At 40.5% G+C, this 18,133-nt stretch overlaps 1 protein-coding gene across 1 annotated transcript; it reads left to right on the top strand.

Moving 5' to 3' along the window:
- Window positions 1-830: 830 nt before the first annotated feature.
- Window positions 831-7,092, top strand: LOC121639414 (up-regulator of cell proliferation-like). Its single transcript, XM_041984625.1, has 2 exons — window positions 831-980; window positions 1,099-7,092. Exons 1-2 carry the CDS (start codon window positions 869-871, stop codon window positions 5,778-5,780), a joined length of 4,794 nt encoding a protein of 1,597 aa, XP_041840559.1. The 5' UTR covers window positions 831-868; the 3' UTR covers window positions 5,781-7,092.
- The last annotated feature ends 11,041 nt before the right edge of the window (window positions 7,093-18,133 follow it).

The raw sequence follows: 18,133 nt of genomic DNA, 5'->3' as shown, positions 1-18,133 counted from the left end.
ATCGGTGATTCTGTGAGCGATCGCGAGGTCTGCTTCAGTATGCCGTGCACACGCACTTATCCCAGCTATCTTCACCTGGCTTAACCTAGCCGCACCTTCTCATCCTGGCTCAGTAAACGTGCAACCAATTAAGCCAGGATAGGCCGCGCAAGCTAGGTCAAGCTGGGCTTGCTTAATTATCCTGGATTTCTTTATTCTGGTTTCGTGCAATAACCCTCAGCTTCTGTTTGAGGGTGATCTTTGGTTTTGTAAACCTGATTCTTTTATTGGAAGCCCAAGAACAGAAAAACCTAAGAGGATCTTTTTAACCTCAGTAGAAATTTATTCTAACTCCAGGTAACAGATGAAGCAATGCAGCGCTGGACTCAGAGAGACCAAGGGTGCTGAATCTCTATCATTCTGTGTCTCAAGCATTGGTTATTGTTTACATTTATCTTCTGGGGCAGAGACGGCCCCTCGTACACAGATTAGTTGGACTGACACACAACCGATTGTAACTGACATGACCAGGTGAACCACATAGATGATGATGTGCTGATCTGTGTGTTGTCTGTTGACACTTCAGCGTGTGTCTACTGTATTGTTGATATTTATTATTGTTATATTCACAGCTCCTTGTCCTCGTGAAGACAAACCAGCCATCCATTTTCTACTGCTTTTCCGGGTTCAGGTCTCGTGGGCAGCTGCCTAAGCAGGGACACCCAGATTTCCCTCTGCCCGACCACATTTGCCTGCTTGCCCGGAGGCATCCTGAGGTGTTAACAGGCAAACCGAGAGAAGAGTGAAGACAACAAGAATAGAATTTTTAGCACCAAGTTAATGTCTCTGCATTTGGACACATGTTGGTGATATCAAAAGCTACGTCACGATGGACTGCATCGAGACAGAAATGATGCAAGACACAGCCATGGCAAGTCCACCAGAGCAAGATTTCTGTAAAACTCCTGTGACAATGCAGAATAAAACATGTCCTCACAACAGTAAGTTGAAATATAGTAAAACATAGTAAAAACAAAGATAATAAAGTTTAAAATAGACTCATTGGTCCATCAAAAGTTGCTTATTTACAAAGTAATACCAGCATTTTTTATTTTGCAGAGACAAACATGGAGACCATCCTGGAGGATCTGGGGTTGGAGCAGTACTACAAGGATAAGCTGCCACTCAGCAAGATACTTGAGATTGATACGAAGGCCATCAGCGATGATCTGCTCAAGTGTAAATCTGACCTTCCTTGGTATTTTCTAAAGAAACTGACGATGGCTAATGTGACATCTAGAAATGTAAAATGCACATCAGACTGTGACTTGTACCGTGACCAAACATCAGAGACTACAGAGTTAGATTTTGATGATCTGTTTAACAATGTGGAAACTGGTGAGAGTATAAACCCTCTTGACTTAATCACAGCTCTCTTTCTCTGTTCGGATGGTTTTGTACAACAAGAAATGGCACTAAAAATGTCAATGTGCCAGTTCTCTGTGCCTCTGCTGCTTCCCAACTGTGACACAACACAGTGCACACTCATGCTGTGGGCAATGAGAGATATTGTTAAAAAGTACAGACCTCAACATCTTTTACAATCCAAAGGCTTCATAGAGGAAAGAATTGTTCATTCTCAACTTCCAATGGTCTCTTTCGTGAGACTGGGTGACTGCTCCATGTCCAAGTCAGAGATCCTCAATAAGCTTCTGAGCAGTTCTCAGCAGTACCATGACACCTTTGTCCATCGCAACATGAAGTGTGGAGACAGTCCAAGAAAGATATCCAATGGATTGACTGAAATTACCTGGTACCTTCCCTGTGGAAACAAGAACATGGACATTTTTGTCAACCCAGTCGCTGTAGCCAACCTTCATGGGGACATTACTTCATTTGAAACACAGTTCTCCTTTTTGTGTCAGACATCAGAGGCAGTTTTTGTGTTCTTTGATCATTTGGATGATAAGTGTAAGCTGCTAATAAATGCAAACCTCAAAGCAAAGATCTTTTTGGTAGGCAGCCCCTTGAGCAAGAGCGAAAAGAGTTTAAAGGCTATAAAAACTCTAGCGCCCAGCTTGGGCTTGACTAAAACCAACATCATTCTAAGAACCAAGGAGAAAAATGATGCAGACTTTGTTCAAGATTTGGAGAAAACAGTCAGTGATGTAGTTGAGAAGTCAAAGATGAAGATGTCAGTAGAGCAGATGGTTGGCATTGCCCACAACCTGGGTATATTGGTTGATGAAGACTCTTCAGAGTGCCAGGCTGGAAAGCAAAAAGCAGATGCCATCACCAGAGAGATTCAAGACATCCACAAATACAAAGAAAATCAGCTTCCATTGCAAGGAACAATCTGGAAGGAACTGACTTGCTTAGAGAAGGAAGAATTTCGACTTCGAAAAGCTGGGTCTGAAAACATAGAGCAGTACAAGAGTGAGCTTCAGAGAAAGAAAAAAGAAATGAGGAAAGAGCAGAACTCTTATGACATGTCGCCAGCTATGACTTACTTCATCGATGCCATATCCAGCCCAGGAACAGAGAGGTGTTATTTCCTGAAATGGATGCGAATGAACCTCGATAACGTGTCTCGTACTAAACTGTCTGGACTCAGGGAGTTGTACAAAGAAAAATGCAACACTTCTGTGAACAAAGATGAGATCAAAAAAATTGACATCCAACTTTCTAACAGCTCTCTGGGGACTGAACACTTCTTCCGTGAAATGGGTCAGCTCTATGAAGCTTCGGTTTCCCTCCCAGAGGGAGACCTATCACGAAAACAGTTGCAGCATCTGCCTGAGCTGTGTGCACAGATGTTGCTTGATGGTTTTCCTCTTGAGCTTGTAGACGGAGATGCCTCCAACATACCTCTTAGATGGGTGAGTGATGTTCTCACTAAGCTCAATGACTTGGCGTCTCCAAAGAACAAGATAATAGTAGTCACGGTGCTTGGAGTTCAGAGCACAGGAAAGTCCACCCTCCTTAACACCATGTTTGGAGTTCAGTTTGCAGTCAGCAGTGGTCGATGCACTCGAGGTGCCTTCATGCTGCTCATCAAAGTCAATGAAGACGTTAAAAAAGTCTTCAACTGTGACTTTATGGTAATCCTGGACACTGAGGGCTTGAAGTCCCCAGAGCTTGCACAGCTGGACAACAGCTATGAACATGACAATGAGCTTGCAACACTTGTTGTGGGGCTGAGCGATCTCACCATTATTAATATCGCAATGGAGAATTCAACAGAAATGAAGGACATCCTGCAGATAGTGGTGCATGCTTTCCTCAGGATGAAGGAGGTGGGCAAAAAGCCTAGATGTCAGTTTGTTCACCAGAATGTTTCAGACGTTTCAGCCCACGATAAGAACCTGCGAGACAGGAAACTGCTCTTGCAACAGTTGAATGAGATGACTCAGGCAGCAGCCAGAATGGAAAAGAAAGAGGAGAACAAAAGCTTCACTGATGTGATGGTTTACAATGCTGACACTGGGAACTGCTACGTTCCTGGACTCTGGAATGGAAACCCACCAATGGCACCAGTTAATGCCGGATACAGCGAGGCTGTCTATGAGCTGAAGAAGACAATCATCCAGCTACTTGGAAAGAATGAAGCATCGGCTCAAGCCATCTTGGACTTTAGAAAGTGGATGACCAGTATGTGGAATGCAGTGAAACATGAAAACTTCATCTTCAGCTTCAGAAACAGCCTTGTAGCTGAAGCGTACATGAGACTCTGCACAGAGTTCAACAAATGGGAGCGAGAGTTCAGAAAAGAAATGTTCACCTGGGTAACCAAAGCAGAAACAAGAATTTCTAATTTTGGCCTTGATGATGAATCTGAAAGAACCGACATAACAGGATTTCTTACCATACTGAAAAGTGAAGCCCTGTCAGTGCTGTCTAAATGGGAGACGAAGCTCCTTGAAAATCTGAAGGAATACTTCAAACAAACAGAGGGCCATGATCATCTGGTTGAAGGATACAGAGAAGAATTCTCAAACAGCGCAAAGAGCCTTCGACGAGAAATGGAAAGGTCTGTAAACAACCAGCTTTTGACAGCAGCTGACATCAGACGGGGAATGAATGAACTTGATAAGATCAAGGAAAATCAATCTAAAGAAGTAGAAAAAGCAGCGTTTGAGTTAATTGCTAAATGTCGACAGAAAAATGTGCAGATGACAGATGCAGAGCTGGACCAAGAATTTGACAAGATGTGGAGAGAAATACTGAATAAACTGTCTTTCTCTGAACACGAGCCCAAAGATATCTACAACAGTGTGTCCTACTCTCTGAGAAATAATCTGTCACACAAGGGGAGCCGTGCATGTGAACTGCTGAATGAAAAAAATCTGAAAGCTTGTGGGTCAGGACCCTTCAAATACACAGCTGATGGATGGTTTAACAGAGGCAAACACACAGTGAGCAAATTGTTCAACATTGAAGACCATGTAAAGTGTGTACAGAAAATGGCTGACAGCATCATATCTGCCTGCAGGCTGTTTGTAGCTGAGAAAATACAACAGAAAAGCAATTACCATGATACTTACATCCAGGACATCCTTCATATCATTGATGAAAGGCTGCAACAGAACAAGGATGTGACCACAGACATTGATTTTGAGGTTTCTCTAAAGCAGCACATCTGTGGATTTGCTGCCAGAGACTTTCAGAAAATGCACGAAGACTTCGTACATGAACACGATCCCTACAGATGTCTGATGAAAGACAAGGAAAAGTTTCGTACAGATTTCAAAGATGTGTTCCACAAACGAGACCAGTGCCAGAAGAAGGCTAAAGAATTCACAGAAAAATACCTGAAGCCTGCTGTTGAAGCCTATGTCAACCGTTACCTGGGTAACGACATCACTGATGAAATGTTGACAAAGGAGCAGTTCAGTACACGGATGTCCTTCCAGTATACAATTTTACTGGATTTGCTTTCCAAGGATGACTTCAGCAAGTATTTATACTACATTATATCATATGAGGATTATGTGAAAACATGGATACTTTGTCAAATGTTTCAGTATTTCCCAGATGCAAAGTCAAAGTTTGAGTTTGGAGACAGACGTCTTAAAACAATCATCAGTAACATCAACAATGCTATAAACGAGGCTAAAAGAAGAAACAGCAGCGACCTGCAGATGTTTGTTAAAGATATGTGCAAAGAGCTTCATGATAAGCTGGCAATTTCCCAGGATGCTCGTAGTGCATTTATGATCCTGAACCAAGCAGACCAGGAACAGTTTGCTCACATGCTCACACAGTCTGTGAAGGACATGGAAAACAGTCTTAGGGAGAATTTTAAAAAGACAACATTTGAAATGATACTGGAGAATCTCCACGTGAAGCCCCAGGATGAGATGTTTAAAAGACTGATTGGTTGTGGGAAGCAGTGTCCTTTCTGTGGAGCTCCTTGTGAAGCAGGAGGAAACGCCCATAATGAACATTTTGCTTCACTGCATCGGCAGAGGGGTCTGGGTAATGGCAGGTATGATGGATCAGAAAAACTTGTTACTGACATATGCACCTCAGCTGTGATCAGTGACGTTCCGTTTTACTGCAATGAAACTAACAACCAATGGCATCCTTACAAGCGTTACAGGGAAATTTTCCCAGACTGGGACATCCGTCCAGATGGGAGCTTCCAGGCATCAGACTATTGGAAATATGTGTTTACAAAGTACAACGAAAAGTTTGCAGATGCATTTCATGGAAAGCCGGCTGATATTCCAAGTTCTTGGAAAGATATCACAATCAAACAAGCAAAGGCAAGCCTTAAAGAATCATTTAACAAGAACTGAGAGTTTTCCTGCCTCAGTTCATGTTGTACTTTCCATTAAAAACTCCAAATTCTAGATTCTCAGTTACAATTTTAAATACCATGACATCACGAAGGCATTTAAAACTCCCCTTTACCTACCTGTTAGACCATACTGTAGGCTGCTTTCTCAGCAACGGTCAGGTCATAATCAGTGTGTGCAGTTCAGTGGTCTCTCGCTCAGTCATTTAAATATAACTAAAGGTGTCCCACAAGGTTCAGTTTCAGGTCCCACTATTTTTATGATCCACATTAAAATCCCTGATGCATCTTTACATGTTTTAAGCTGACAGTTCTTTATAGCTGTGCAGCTACGGTTGCCATGGTGTTTGAACATCTCCAGTTTGCTTTAGACATAATTTAGTCCCAGTTGTGTCATTTGAAACTGCTGCTAAATGCTGATGGAACAAAGGTTGATGGGAAAACTGTCCTTTAAGTTCCATAATGAACATTTTGTAGGGATGTTGAAACCAAAATAATTTTTTTTCTTTAGGAACAGATCTTGTTTTCATTCATTGCTGTTAAAAGACTGTTTGCAGTCACCTTCTGACCTGTTGTTTATGATGACATTTTCCAGCTCTTTATACATGTTAGATGCTGTCCATCGTGGAGCACTATGTTTCTATTTAACCACTTCCTGCTTTTGCAAGAAGATAATTTTTCTTTACTTCTTTTCCTTTGATAACTAATGTTTTGGTAGCTTTAACTGAATAATCTGTTTTCAAATATTTGTTGTAACTACAAGTGTGTTTAAAGACATTAAAAGAAGTAATGCATTATTTTTGTAAAACTTTGCCTATATGACATTATGACCGATATTAATAACAATTTTAAATGGATTAAAAGGTTGTTCTGCCTGTGATCTGTCACAGATGCTCGATAGATTTTACTTTAATCTTTTTGCATGTGTAGAGTTTAGTATTATTCACTTATGATTAAACATGTTTCATTTTTAAATGATTTAAAAGATCACTCGTATGTTAGTGCTTTTGTCAGCATGTCTCATTTCTGAATAAAGAGGAGAAAGCAGCATTCTGGATATGAACATCTAAGCTGATTGTAGCTCTACATACTCTGATATTTGTTTTCTGCATTAGATGAATGATGTGAAGATGAAAACATTTGTAATGGAGATAAATTGAAAGTGTGTATGAGAGAGTTTACGTATGTGGCAATGTCCTTGCAAATGTTTGTCAAAGGCAACAGTTTTCCAATGTGTTTTTATTTTATATATATACTGCAAATGGTAAATAAACTGAACTGAACATAAAAACAGATTTATGTGATTAATTACTCCTGAACTTGGACAGCAACATGCGGTCTGGTCCAATGAATGTGTCAGGACAAACATCTTTGCGGTGTCGTGGCTAAAGATGGAAGTAGTACACCAGGAAATAAATTCTCTCTCTTCACATACTTCTATGGTTTGTACATTGCCAGCTGCAATGGTCAAAAACATCCACCATCCTTTTCAGATGCTTGTTGTGCATTAGTGAGTGCATCTGATGAAATAAAAGATCCAGAATGTGAAGGTTGGAGGCTGCAAAGAGAGCAAAGTTCAACTTAAGAAGAACAATAACAAGATGATTCTCCTTGATGGTACATGTGACATGAAGGTCAAAGGTAAACTGTATTACCTGGACACTGATGAACTTGTAATGATGCCTGTAATGAATGTTACAGCCTAAAAACCTGTAATGAAATAATGGGTCACTGCAATTAAGGTGATGTACTTAAACTTGAGTATGTTGTAGATGGCACGACAATCAGTGTGTTACATCCAGACTCTGCTAGGCGATGTGAGGCGTAACAAAGAAAAGTGTGGACAGGTTGTTAAATGGAAGCTATTAGAATTTATTGTCACAAGCAGTGATGAGGAACAAACAAATGGTGGTAAATTACAAGTGTTGGGGTTAGCGAAGCTGCTTAAAGCAGAAAAAGCTATAAAACAGCTATTTATAACTCAAAACCAGCCAGTAGAAAAGGAAAACTGACTAAATAAGTGAAACTTGTCATGTTCCACCTGCCCTGATTGCTCACTCTCCTCACCTGCTCCCCACCCTACTTAAACACTCTCCATTCTCCACTTCCCTGCCAGATGGTCAACTTATTGACCTTGTTCAGATCCAGAGTTTTTCTTCTTGTTTTCAGACCCCTGGTATTCGTTTCTGCCTGTTTCCTGGATTTCTCTTGTCTAACCCATGTCGGATGTTTCCTGCCAAGTGTCAACCTGGATATTGAACCCTGCCTGGACTTTTTGTGATCTCTGCTCTCTCTGGATAAGTAGTCTGCTTCACTCCTCTGTGTATGACCCTTGCCTGCCCATGACTACGTCTTTTTGGATATTGGACTTATTTTTTGATTCTGAGCTTTTGCAGATTCTGGTGCAATGCGTCTGTTGGACTCATCCTCTTTTCCATGATCACATCCCCTTTTTCTGCAATAAACCTTATCCTGCTAAAACCTAAGATTTGTGTGTGGCTGAACTTCCGGGTCTTCAGGAGCTAAGCATTGTTGCGACTGTACATTTGTCATTGCTTGTAATATTTGTCAGTATTACAAGTGCATACCATGTCAAACATGGGCCCCCCCCTCTTTTTTTCTTTTTGGGATGCCCCAGGTAGAACGGTCCTTCGGTCGGCTGTAACTCGCATAGATATTTACAATAAAGGCTAGATGTCTCATCCGTGCTGTTGGCCATCTTACCACAGTAAACTCGGGCACTCATAACATTTTTTAAATGGTGCATTTATAAATAACCATAACTTGCTCAATATTATAGTGATTTTCAAAAGGTTTGTTTCATTATAAAAGCCAGAGATGCAGCAATGAACCTAAAACTAAATATTCCATAACAGAGCTTAAACCATGGACTTTCATATGAAAATAAACTGATAGGTTCAATGAATACACATGCACAAGGTATTTACGTTAAATCAATATTTAGGCTACTAAAACTCAGCGTACAGAATGACAACATGATTATACGATATATATATATATATATAGACATATATACTGAATTATTACATGTTTAGTTTAAACATGTAATAATTGAAATTCAGAGACACACAAATAACCTAAAAAAACATGGCTTGACTAAAATCCTTTGAACAGGACTGTTTTGTTGAGCTTCTGGTGCATGTTGTTTCTCTGTTAGCTAATTGGAGTCACCTTGACAATGTGGTGCAGCCCTACCTTAAAAACCAGGGACACAACTAATGTCAGCATATGGTGGTGACTGTCTATGTCAGGGCTAGGCAAGTTTGGTCCTAGAGAGCCGCGACTCAGCAGGTTTGTCATGTATCCCTGCTTCAACACACCTGCATCAAATTAAATGGATCTAACAGTCAATCAATTTCTGTACAATGACTCATTAATTTGCCTACCCCTGGTCTGTGTCATACCGTGTATACCAGCTGATGTGTTCCTTGAGCAAAAACACATCCTCCAACCCGATCCTCTTCCGTACAATGTACAGGACCTCCAGCAGTCTGATGGGCTGTGATTGTCTGGAAGTTGCTGATGCCTGGCGAAAGAGCCGCTCTGTTGCTCTGATGAGCCTTACTGTGCCTTCTAAAGGAGAACACAACTATGCTGCACGTTTAAGTAATTTTTTAATGACAAAAGCTGCAATTTGAACATGATCAAGTATCCAGAATTATAGCCACATTATTAACTTTTGTAAGAAACCAAACCATTTGTAAATCTGTCAAAATTTCAGCGAAATAAGAGTATTTATGTTTGTACAGATCACTCACCTTCCCTAACATACCACAGATCCCACGAGAGAGCAAACCTGTGGCAAGATGGCCGCTGGTGAAGATGTTCAAAGCTTGGCCATAAAACATCTAACCTTTATTGCAGATATCTATGGTAGCTCAGGAGGAAGTTCTCTTCCACCTGGAAGATCAATGGATCAGATCCAGGCTTCCCACTCAGGGCAAGTTGTGAGTAGGTGTAAAAAGGCAGCATTTATGTCGCGGCACCCAGCAGGAGGAGTTAAAAAGATGGATCCCACATGTTTTAGTAGGAAAGAGGAACGTGACCAAGCTGTGAATCTGAATTTAGAGAGTTACAAGGATTATATTTTCACCATCTACACAATCAATTAACAGATCAAAAATGACCCAAAGGCAGATATTTATGTGACCAAAAACACTTTCATGTATCGCGGTTCCTCTGGTTCCCCAGTGTTTGACGCTTATGGCCGGGTCTTTGGTTTACATATTGGCAGCTTTTTCATTCGCTATCCAAAGCCTAATGAGAGCGTGATAGAGTAAGCTTTTCCACTGCTTGCTATATTTGAAAGGTTTGTGAGTGCTCTGAAGGAAAAAGGAAATGATGAGTTATTGAACAGAGTTCAGGTAGAAGCAGACGGGAACAGATACCTGGAAAAGATCCTGAAGTCAGTGGTCGGGCCGAGTTAAACAGACATGAGCAGGAAAGTGAACCCGTAGCTGTGTTTCAATTACCCCTAGAGTTGTACAAAACCTAAATATTGTAATAAAAAGCTGATGATGGAAACACCTACATTTAAAAAAAGCTCTCGGATGTCATTAAAAAGTTTTTACTCTCTCGTGAGGTGGTTTTTCAGACGTGTTGATATAGAAATATAATCCCAAAAGTTTAATGGAAACTTTTATTGCATTTACACTTCATTCACAGGATGTGACGTATGGGTCATGTGAGCAGTTTATTTTAAGTAAAGATGGTGCCGTATGTATGGACAGAGGAGGAGAAGGAAAAGTTTTTACAAATAATTAAAGAGAAAAAATATCCTTGATATCATCCTTGATAGGAAACAACAGCGAAATGCTGAGTTTTACAAAGAATTGTACAGGAATAACGGTTAATGTGCTAAACACCATTCAGTGGAAACACCTGCAAATTGCAACTGTATTTTTAGAAGTTTCAGAAGTATTGCTTTTATTTTGTGAAAGACTGTAATGAAAAAGCAGTTTATGAGAGAGACAGTCATAGCTGAGTTATCAGATTCTGGGGAGACAATGGGCATGAGTTGGTATTCTGATTAAATCTTCCTCATGTACAAAATCTATCAGCCAGCATATTATTCCAAGTTATGAAGCAAATAGAGCTGTTGACACACAGAAACTTTTCAGATTTAAGCCTTTTACTTGCTCCACACATTAGAAGCGTTCATTGTTTCAGCTGTAGATGTTTTAAAGTCCTTAATTAATAAAGGTGGCATGGTATTTCCAAATATGTTTGCAAATGTTTGAATAAATCTTTGTATCTATGTTTTCCTGGATTCTATGATGGAATTTGGATTTATGCACAACAGAGTAAATCTTGAGTCTTTCTTCAGTTGTAATATGAACTTGACCCTTTTATACCACCATGCCGCTTTACATTTAGTGTTCTTTCAGTAATTGTTTGTAGTTAATAATTTTAGCTCATGAAAAAGTAATTAACAATAAAAAGAACCAGGAACTCTGACCAACAACTTAAAGCTAGTGGACGAACTAACCTTGTGGTTCCCAAACCTTTTCTGCATGGCCTCCTTCTGGTCATCATCACCTGCCACGTACGGAGAGATGTGTCACGAAATAATCTTTATTAGCTGTTACTTTATGACCTTGTCTTTTTTTTGTAGTTGAAATCTCTGTTGTTGGTTCATCATCGTTTGCCCTTATTTAGTCTTCCTGCCCCCCCATAACTCTGGGTGGGTGGCTGTAGCTCAGGAGGAACAGAGCTGGAACGTTGTCTTTGGTAAGACACTGAACCCGATTCAGTGAGGACTGGACCATCCAGAGGCACAACAGGGATGTACCGTTACTGTTTTATAAGGGAAAAACTGGCTGTAGACCTGAACCCCATAGCATTAAGCCTGCTTTGTTTATCTTTTTGCCACCTAACATCGTTGACATGCAAGCCACGTGATCAGTGACAAAATGTGAGTATGGTCCATAGATTCTGTGGAAAAATGCTAATCATCTAATGACAGCAAAATCATCTCAAATAGATCTAAAATTATTGCAATTATTAATATCAATCAATCAAACTTTATTTATAAAGCACTTTTCATGCTGGGGCAACACAAAGTGCTTTACATGAAAAACCAATTCATCCATATTAAAACAAAAAGAAACTACATAACAGGAGAAAAAAAAAACAAAAAAAAAAATAAAACAAATTAAAAAGAAATTACAGTTGCACGCAGGAACATGCATATATACACACAAAGCAGATACAACCCCCCCGAACAACCCCCAACCCATATTCGGCACACAACTCTTTGACTTCTTTCTCTGTACTAAAAGTTGTATTAAACACTAAAAGTGATAACCATCTGCCTTGATGTTGCTGCTGTGAGGAAACAATATCATGGGGATCCATCCACACCAGGAGCCAGTCCACCCATGTCCTACAGAGGCCACCATCACGACAACCACCCGATCAGGGCAGACCGGGGTCCACACACAGCCATCAAGCTGCAGTATAGGGCCCCAGCCACCCAGACGCGGGCGATCACCGCAGCAACAACACCAGACTGAGCAGGCAGAACCCCTGGCATGGAGGAGCCCCATGAGGAAAACACTGGAGTAAAAACAAATATTAAATAACCTTAAGAAACAATAAGCTAAGAGTAAGTAAATAAATAAATAAACAGATAAATAAAATAAATACAGTTGAGTAAAATGACATTAAAATAAAATAAGATATAAAATTTAAAAGCTTAAGATCAAATAAAATTTAGTTAAAAGCTAAGCTAAAAAGGTAGGTCTTAAGCCTCTTTTTAAAAACATCAACAATCTCTGCAGCCCTGAGGTCCTCTGGCAGGCCGTTCCACAGACGAGGACCGTAACAACGGAAAGAGGCCTAAGTGTTTAAATGACAGAGGGTCAAGCTGAACATGATGTGTAATAAATGAAACAGTGGAATAAATATTGGTTTCCATGGTGACTGTGATAATCGATGCAGGCTAGCTCCGCAGAATAAATCTCCATGGTCAAAACATATGACACTTTCCACTATCCAGCTTTTGTGGAACTGGATCACAGATGAGTTTATCCAGGATGATCAACACATCCCGGCTTAAATCCTTATCTTGGTTTGTACTATAAGCCTCGTCTCTGTCCTTTCAGCTAAGGAAAGATTGGCTTTCACCAGTCTACGAGGAAAGATACGATCAAATTTGTGGTCTATGAACACATTCATAAATCTGACAAAGATTTTCATAGAAAACAAATTTAAGAAAAACTGTAAGCAGTTATTGGTGAATGAGACCTGTTGCTTTTTAAAATGTTTTTTACACACTATATTGTCAAACGTGTTGGCTCACAGCATCTCAGTCGACCCTGTAATCCTGCATTAAGTGAGGCGTTTCCTTGTCCAACCTTCTAGTTGCTGCTGTTTTAATATAAAATATGAACATGTTGGACACAAGAGTACAAAATGACTGGTAGGGGCACCAGTGCAGGGAGACCCCACCATGGTTGGTTTAGAAGAGACTCGAAACAACTTTTCTCACCATGAATTTTATTTACAGCACAAAGACAGCTGCTCATTATCGGGATGCTGCCATCCGGCTCTGTTTGGGCACAAAATGATCATCTATAGCCACATCGCCCTGAGTGGGTCCGATCTCACCTGATCTTGGAAAACATCCTGATCCAGAAGAACAAAAACAACCAGTAAAATTACTGACTGCTTCATTTTCTACTAGATGGATTAGTTTTATTTTATCACAGAAACGATACAAATCTCTTCGTAGGCCCATGTCCATTTTACTCAAAAAACAACATCCAACTGTTACTGAACCACGTCATTGTTACCCTGATAAGTATTGCGGCTAGATATCCAAAGCCAACTTGCTCAGCTGCGGCAGGCTAAACAGGGAAGTGAACTTGACGACGCGCACTACGTTCCTCATGTCTTGCAATTGTTTATTCATACTTTCACATAATCCATTGTAATCCTTATTTACGTGAGTACAAAACAATGCATATTCCATATTTCTATGACTAACATTCTTTCTTATTTCCTCTCGAACGCGTATGCGGTCAACAAACAATAATGCTCCCCGGCTCACCCCACCTCTACATCATCAAGAACCGACCAAGCGCCCAGGTGACAGCAATTATTTATCACCACTTAAGACTCAAGTGCCACACCCACTTCCCAAACACCAATTAAGTGTGTACACAACAACAAAGTACAAACATGAAACACGTTTAGAGTTATGGCTCCTACATTCCGGCCCCTAATTAGTCTAAAGATTAATTACATCACCAATGAAATGTAGGAGACAAACTTATTGACAAAGCAACATTTCATGTTACATACATTTCCACATACGTTAACCATGTAAACCAACCAATAAACCAGGAAAGGTTACAATCAAGTCCATTCAGAAAATGTCCACATCAGTGAAGTCTCAACATTCTTTTACAGTCAGTGTATGAACTCATGGCTCTTCTGCTTCCTGAAGAAGGCACACCTTCGTGATTGGTCTATCCAGGCAGGTAGTCTTAGTCTTAATACGAACCTGTCGCACAAGTCCTCTTTTATCATGAATCACCTGAACCACTTTTCCAACCATCCATGAATTTCGAGGTGCAGAGTCATCCACAATGACAACGATGTCCCCAGGAACAAAGTTTCTTCTGGTAACCTGCCACTTTTGACGCTCCTGTAGTTGTGGCAAGTACTCCTTCACCCAGCGCTTCCAAAACAGATTTGACATATACTGGACTTGCTTCCATCGTCGTCGTGCGTCTATGTCATCCCTCTGAAACACTCCCGGTGGTAATAGTGGCTTAGACTTAAGTAGCAGGAGATGGTTTGGAGTTAGTGCCTCCAAATCATTAGGATCTGTGGATGCCTTAGTGATGGGGCGACTATTAATAATAGCCTCCGCCTCACACAACACCGTATGGAGACCTTCCTCATCAAAAATCTGTGTTTTCAGAATGGAATTCAGCACCTTGCGCACAGATCTTATCAGTCTCTCCCACACTCCACCATGATGCGATCCTGTGGGCGGATTGAAGTTCCATCTGATTCCCTTTTGAAGAAGGATGTTATTAATCTGATCATGATTCCACCTTGCTACAGCTTCTCTCAGCTCACGCTCAGCTCCAACAAAGTTTGTACCATTGTCTGAGCGTACCTCCATCACCTGACCACGTCTAGCAGTAAAGCGTCTCAAAGCATTAATGAAAGAATCTGTGTCTAAAGAAGACAACACTTCAAGATGCACAGCTCTTATAGCCAAGCACTTAAAAATGACTCCATATTTCTTCACTGTGCTCCTTCCTCTTCTAACCTCAAACGGCCCAAAACAATCCACCCCAACCCTGGAAAATGGAGGTTCATCAGGAATAACCCTGTCCTGAGGAAGGTCTGCCATTTGTTGTTGGCCTGGAGCAGCATGCAACCTGCGACAGACAACACATTTTGATAATATCTTTCTTATGGCAACACTAGCACCCGGAATCCAAAATCTCTGACGCAACATTGAAAGCATATGATTACGTCCTCCATGTCCTGTAATCTGGTGTATATAATGGAGAATGAGATCAGAGACATGTAGATCTTTAGCCAGTATAACAGGATGTCTAGCTTCATCTGGCATAGATGCTCTTTCCAGCCTTCCTCCCACTCTCAGAACACCGTCTTCCCATATAGGATTTAGCTTGAAAAGATGACTACTTCTTTTCACACCTTCACCCTTCCGCAAACCTTTCACTTCATCCGGATACCTCTTTCTTTGACAATAAGAGATGATGGCTGTCTCAGCTGTGTCTAACTCCTCAATCGTAAGAGGACCTCTTGCAACTTGACCTTTAACAGCTTTCATTTCCTTTTGTAGCTTCTTTTCCAGCTGCTCTTTATCTAGGTCAGACTGAGAAAGTGACAACCTTAGTTGCTTTCTGCTTTGAGAAAGATCTACAAGCAAACTCCTAAACCTAAGAAGCCAGCCCATCGTTCTTTTCAGACGAACCCATGAAGAGAAGTGATTGATAAAACTCATAACTGAATCTTTCTGCTCATCAGCTTGAGCTACATTCACAGTGGCACTTGGCTGTACACCGGTAGAGTGACTACTGCCCTTTAGAGGACCATTTACAGTCCAGCCTAGCATGGTTTTGACTGCATATGGACCTCCATTCTTGCTTCTAACAACTTCCCATGGCTCTAAGGCCATAGGAACATTGATTCCTATCAATAGGTCCACTCCTGAGTCTATCTCTTTAATGTTGATGTTCTTTAAGTGACTTTCCGTACAAAAGGATGCTGAGCTTCCAGGATCTAAGAAAGCATAAGTCACCAGTGTCTCATGCCCTTTCTTTGATTTTACCTGCACTGGTAATATAGAAAGTGTACAATCATTCTTACCGGCCCCAGTAAGACCACTTGACTGTACAGAAATGACATCATGGCCATTAACCGTTTCAATTTCCCTTTTAGTTTGTTCTGCACCAAATTCCTTTTTCACAGGGTAGATATGTAACACAGTGGGATGCTTCAGATTGCAGATGTTACAAGAAAGACATTTCCTGCAATCTTTGCTCCTGTGTCCAATGCACAAACAACCAAAACACACCCCATTTTCTTTCAAAAAGGACATTTTTGCAATGTGTGCACTTTTTCCCAATGAAGAGCACATATCCAACATGTGTCCAGCCCCACAAAACAGACAAACTTTTCCATGGGGCGTATCTTTCACTTTTTTCACCCCAGACTCATCTTTCCTTTCTACTGCATGGACAGTTGTTGCAAAGCTACTTCCCTTTGCCTTAAAATCAGATCTACCTTTGGGGTTCCTTGCCTCCTTTCTTACAGGTACTGAAGAATCTTGAATGTTTCCAAAAACTGGGTCATTTGCGATTTTGACTTGCCTTTCAATAAACTTAACAATATCCTTAAATGTAGCTCTTCTATGACATTTCTCCTGTAAGTCACAGACAATATTTCTCCACTTATCTCTAAGTTTATATGGTAATTTCTTTATAATCCCTTGCATGTTAGCTGGTATATCCAACTCATGCATTGACCCATCTTCATCAATTACATTACTGCAACTCCTCAGTAGAAAACTATATGCCTGTAAAGCCTTTACATCCTCTGATTTTATCATAGGCCACATCAAAACCTTCTCCATATAAGCAGGGGCTACTTTCAATGAATTTCCAAAATGTTCCTGAAGCAATGCCTTGGCCTTGGCATATCCATCATCATATGGCATATGATGGCAACTTCTGACAAGCTCTCTTGGCTGTCCCCTGGTGTACTGCTCAAGAAAATACAAGCAGTCTTTAGCACTTGGTGTTCTTTCTTCAATGCTATGTTCAAATGCTCTCATAAAGGTTTGATATTGCAAAGGATCACCATCAAATATCTGAATCTCTCTTCTTGGAAGCAAGAACAAAGACTGCTGCTCAACTAGCAAAGGAGTAATTTCATTTTGTTTTGCCAATACTGATGTCAAGTTAGTCTGCTCGTCATTACTTTGCATTAATGGTACAGAGGAAGCCGTCTGCGACTGCAACTGAGAATGCAACTGAGTACCCTATTTCATACTCTGCTGCATCCGCAGCTTTGGCTGTTCAAACACATTAGTTTGTTGTGCAGGCACAGTATTACTAACTTTTGTTTCAGATGGATATTGTTGTTGATTACCTGCAGAAACACTCAACATTGACTGTGCACTAGTCACAGGAACAAAAGTTTCTGCATCAGCATTTAAAGTTTGAACCATCTTCTGACCTCCATGCAAATAACTCTGTTCATCAGATTTACCACGTATGGAACTAGAGACTCGTGAACTCTGACCAGATCTGAGAACCTTCAGTTTTGCCATTGATGCTGCTAATTCCATTTCCACATCAAGCTGCTCTCTTTTTATCCTAAGTTGTTCTTCTTGCTCTTCCAACACATGTTTATTCTTTAAAAGTTTTTGACGAACAACCAGCGCAGCTATTTCTGCTTCAGTTTTAATCCGTGCTGATGAAGTAGATGAAACACCAGACCTGTTTCCCAGTGAACTCCTTTTCTTTGACCTTCTGCTTTCTACATTAGAGATACTGTCATTAGGTTGAACATCATCTTCACTAACTTCAGTTGTTGAACTACTCTCTGAACGTTGGCAAACACCAGACTCATTTCCCTCATTTTGTGGAACTGCTATTTCCACACAACTTAGTTGTGATCCTAATACATTATTATTTTCCACATTCTTCTCTTCTGAGCTTTGTCCAGGTTGTCTATTTACATCATAAAGCCATTTCTTGACTTCTTCAACAAATTTAGAATTGTGTTTCTGTAAACTAGAAAACCACTCATTCTGTTTATCCTGTTCTTCCACGG

This window comes from Melanotaenia boesemani, chromosome 5, assembly GCF_017639745.1.
Source record: "Melanotaenia boesemani isolate fMelBoe1 chromosome 5, fMelBoe1.pri, whole genome shotgun sequence".
NCBI classification, from domain to species: domain Eukaryota; kingdom Metazoa; phylum Chordata; class Actinopteri; order Atheriniformes; family Melanotaeniidae; genus Melanotaenia; species Melanotaenia boesemani.
Note: the sequence above shows the minus strand (reverse complement) of the source record. Positions and strands in the feature narration are given on the sequence as shown.

Excerpts from the sequence above, each read along its gene's own strand:
- LOC121639414 (XM_041984625.1), top strand. The coding sequence starts at position 869 with ATGGACTGCATCGAGACAGAAATGATGCAAGACACAGCCATGGCAAGT. Across the intron at positions 981-1,098 it reads TAAAACATGTCCTCACAACA|AGACAAACATGGAGACCATC; the intron begins GTAAGTTGAAAT and ends TTTATTTTGCAG.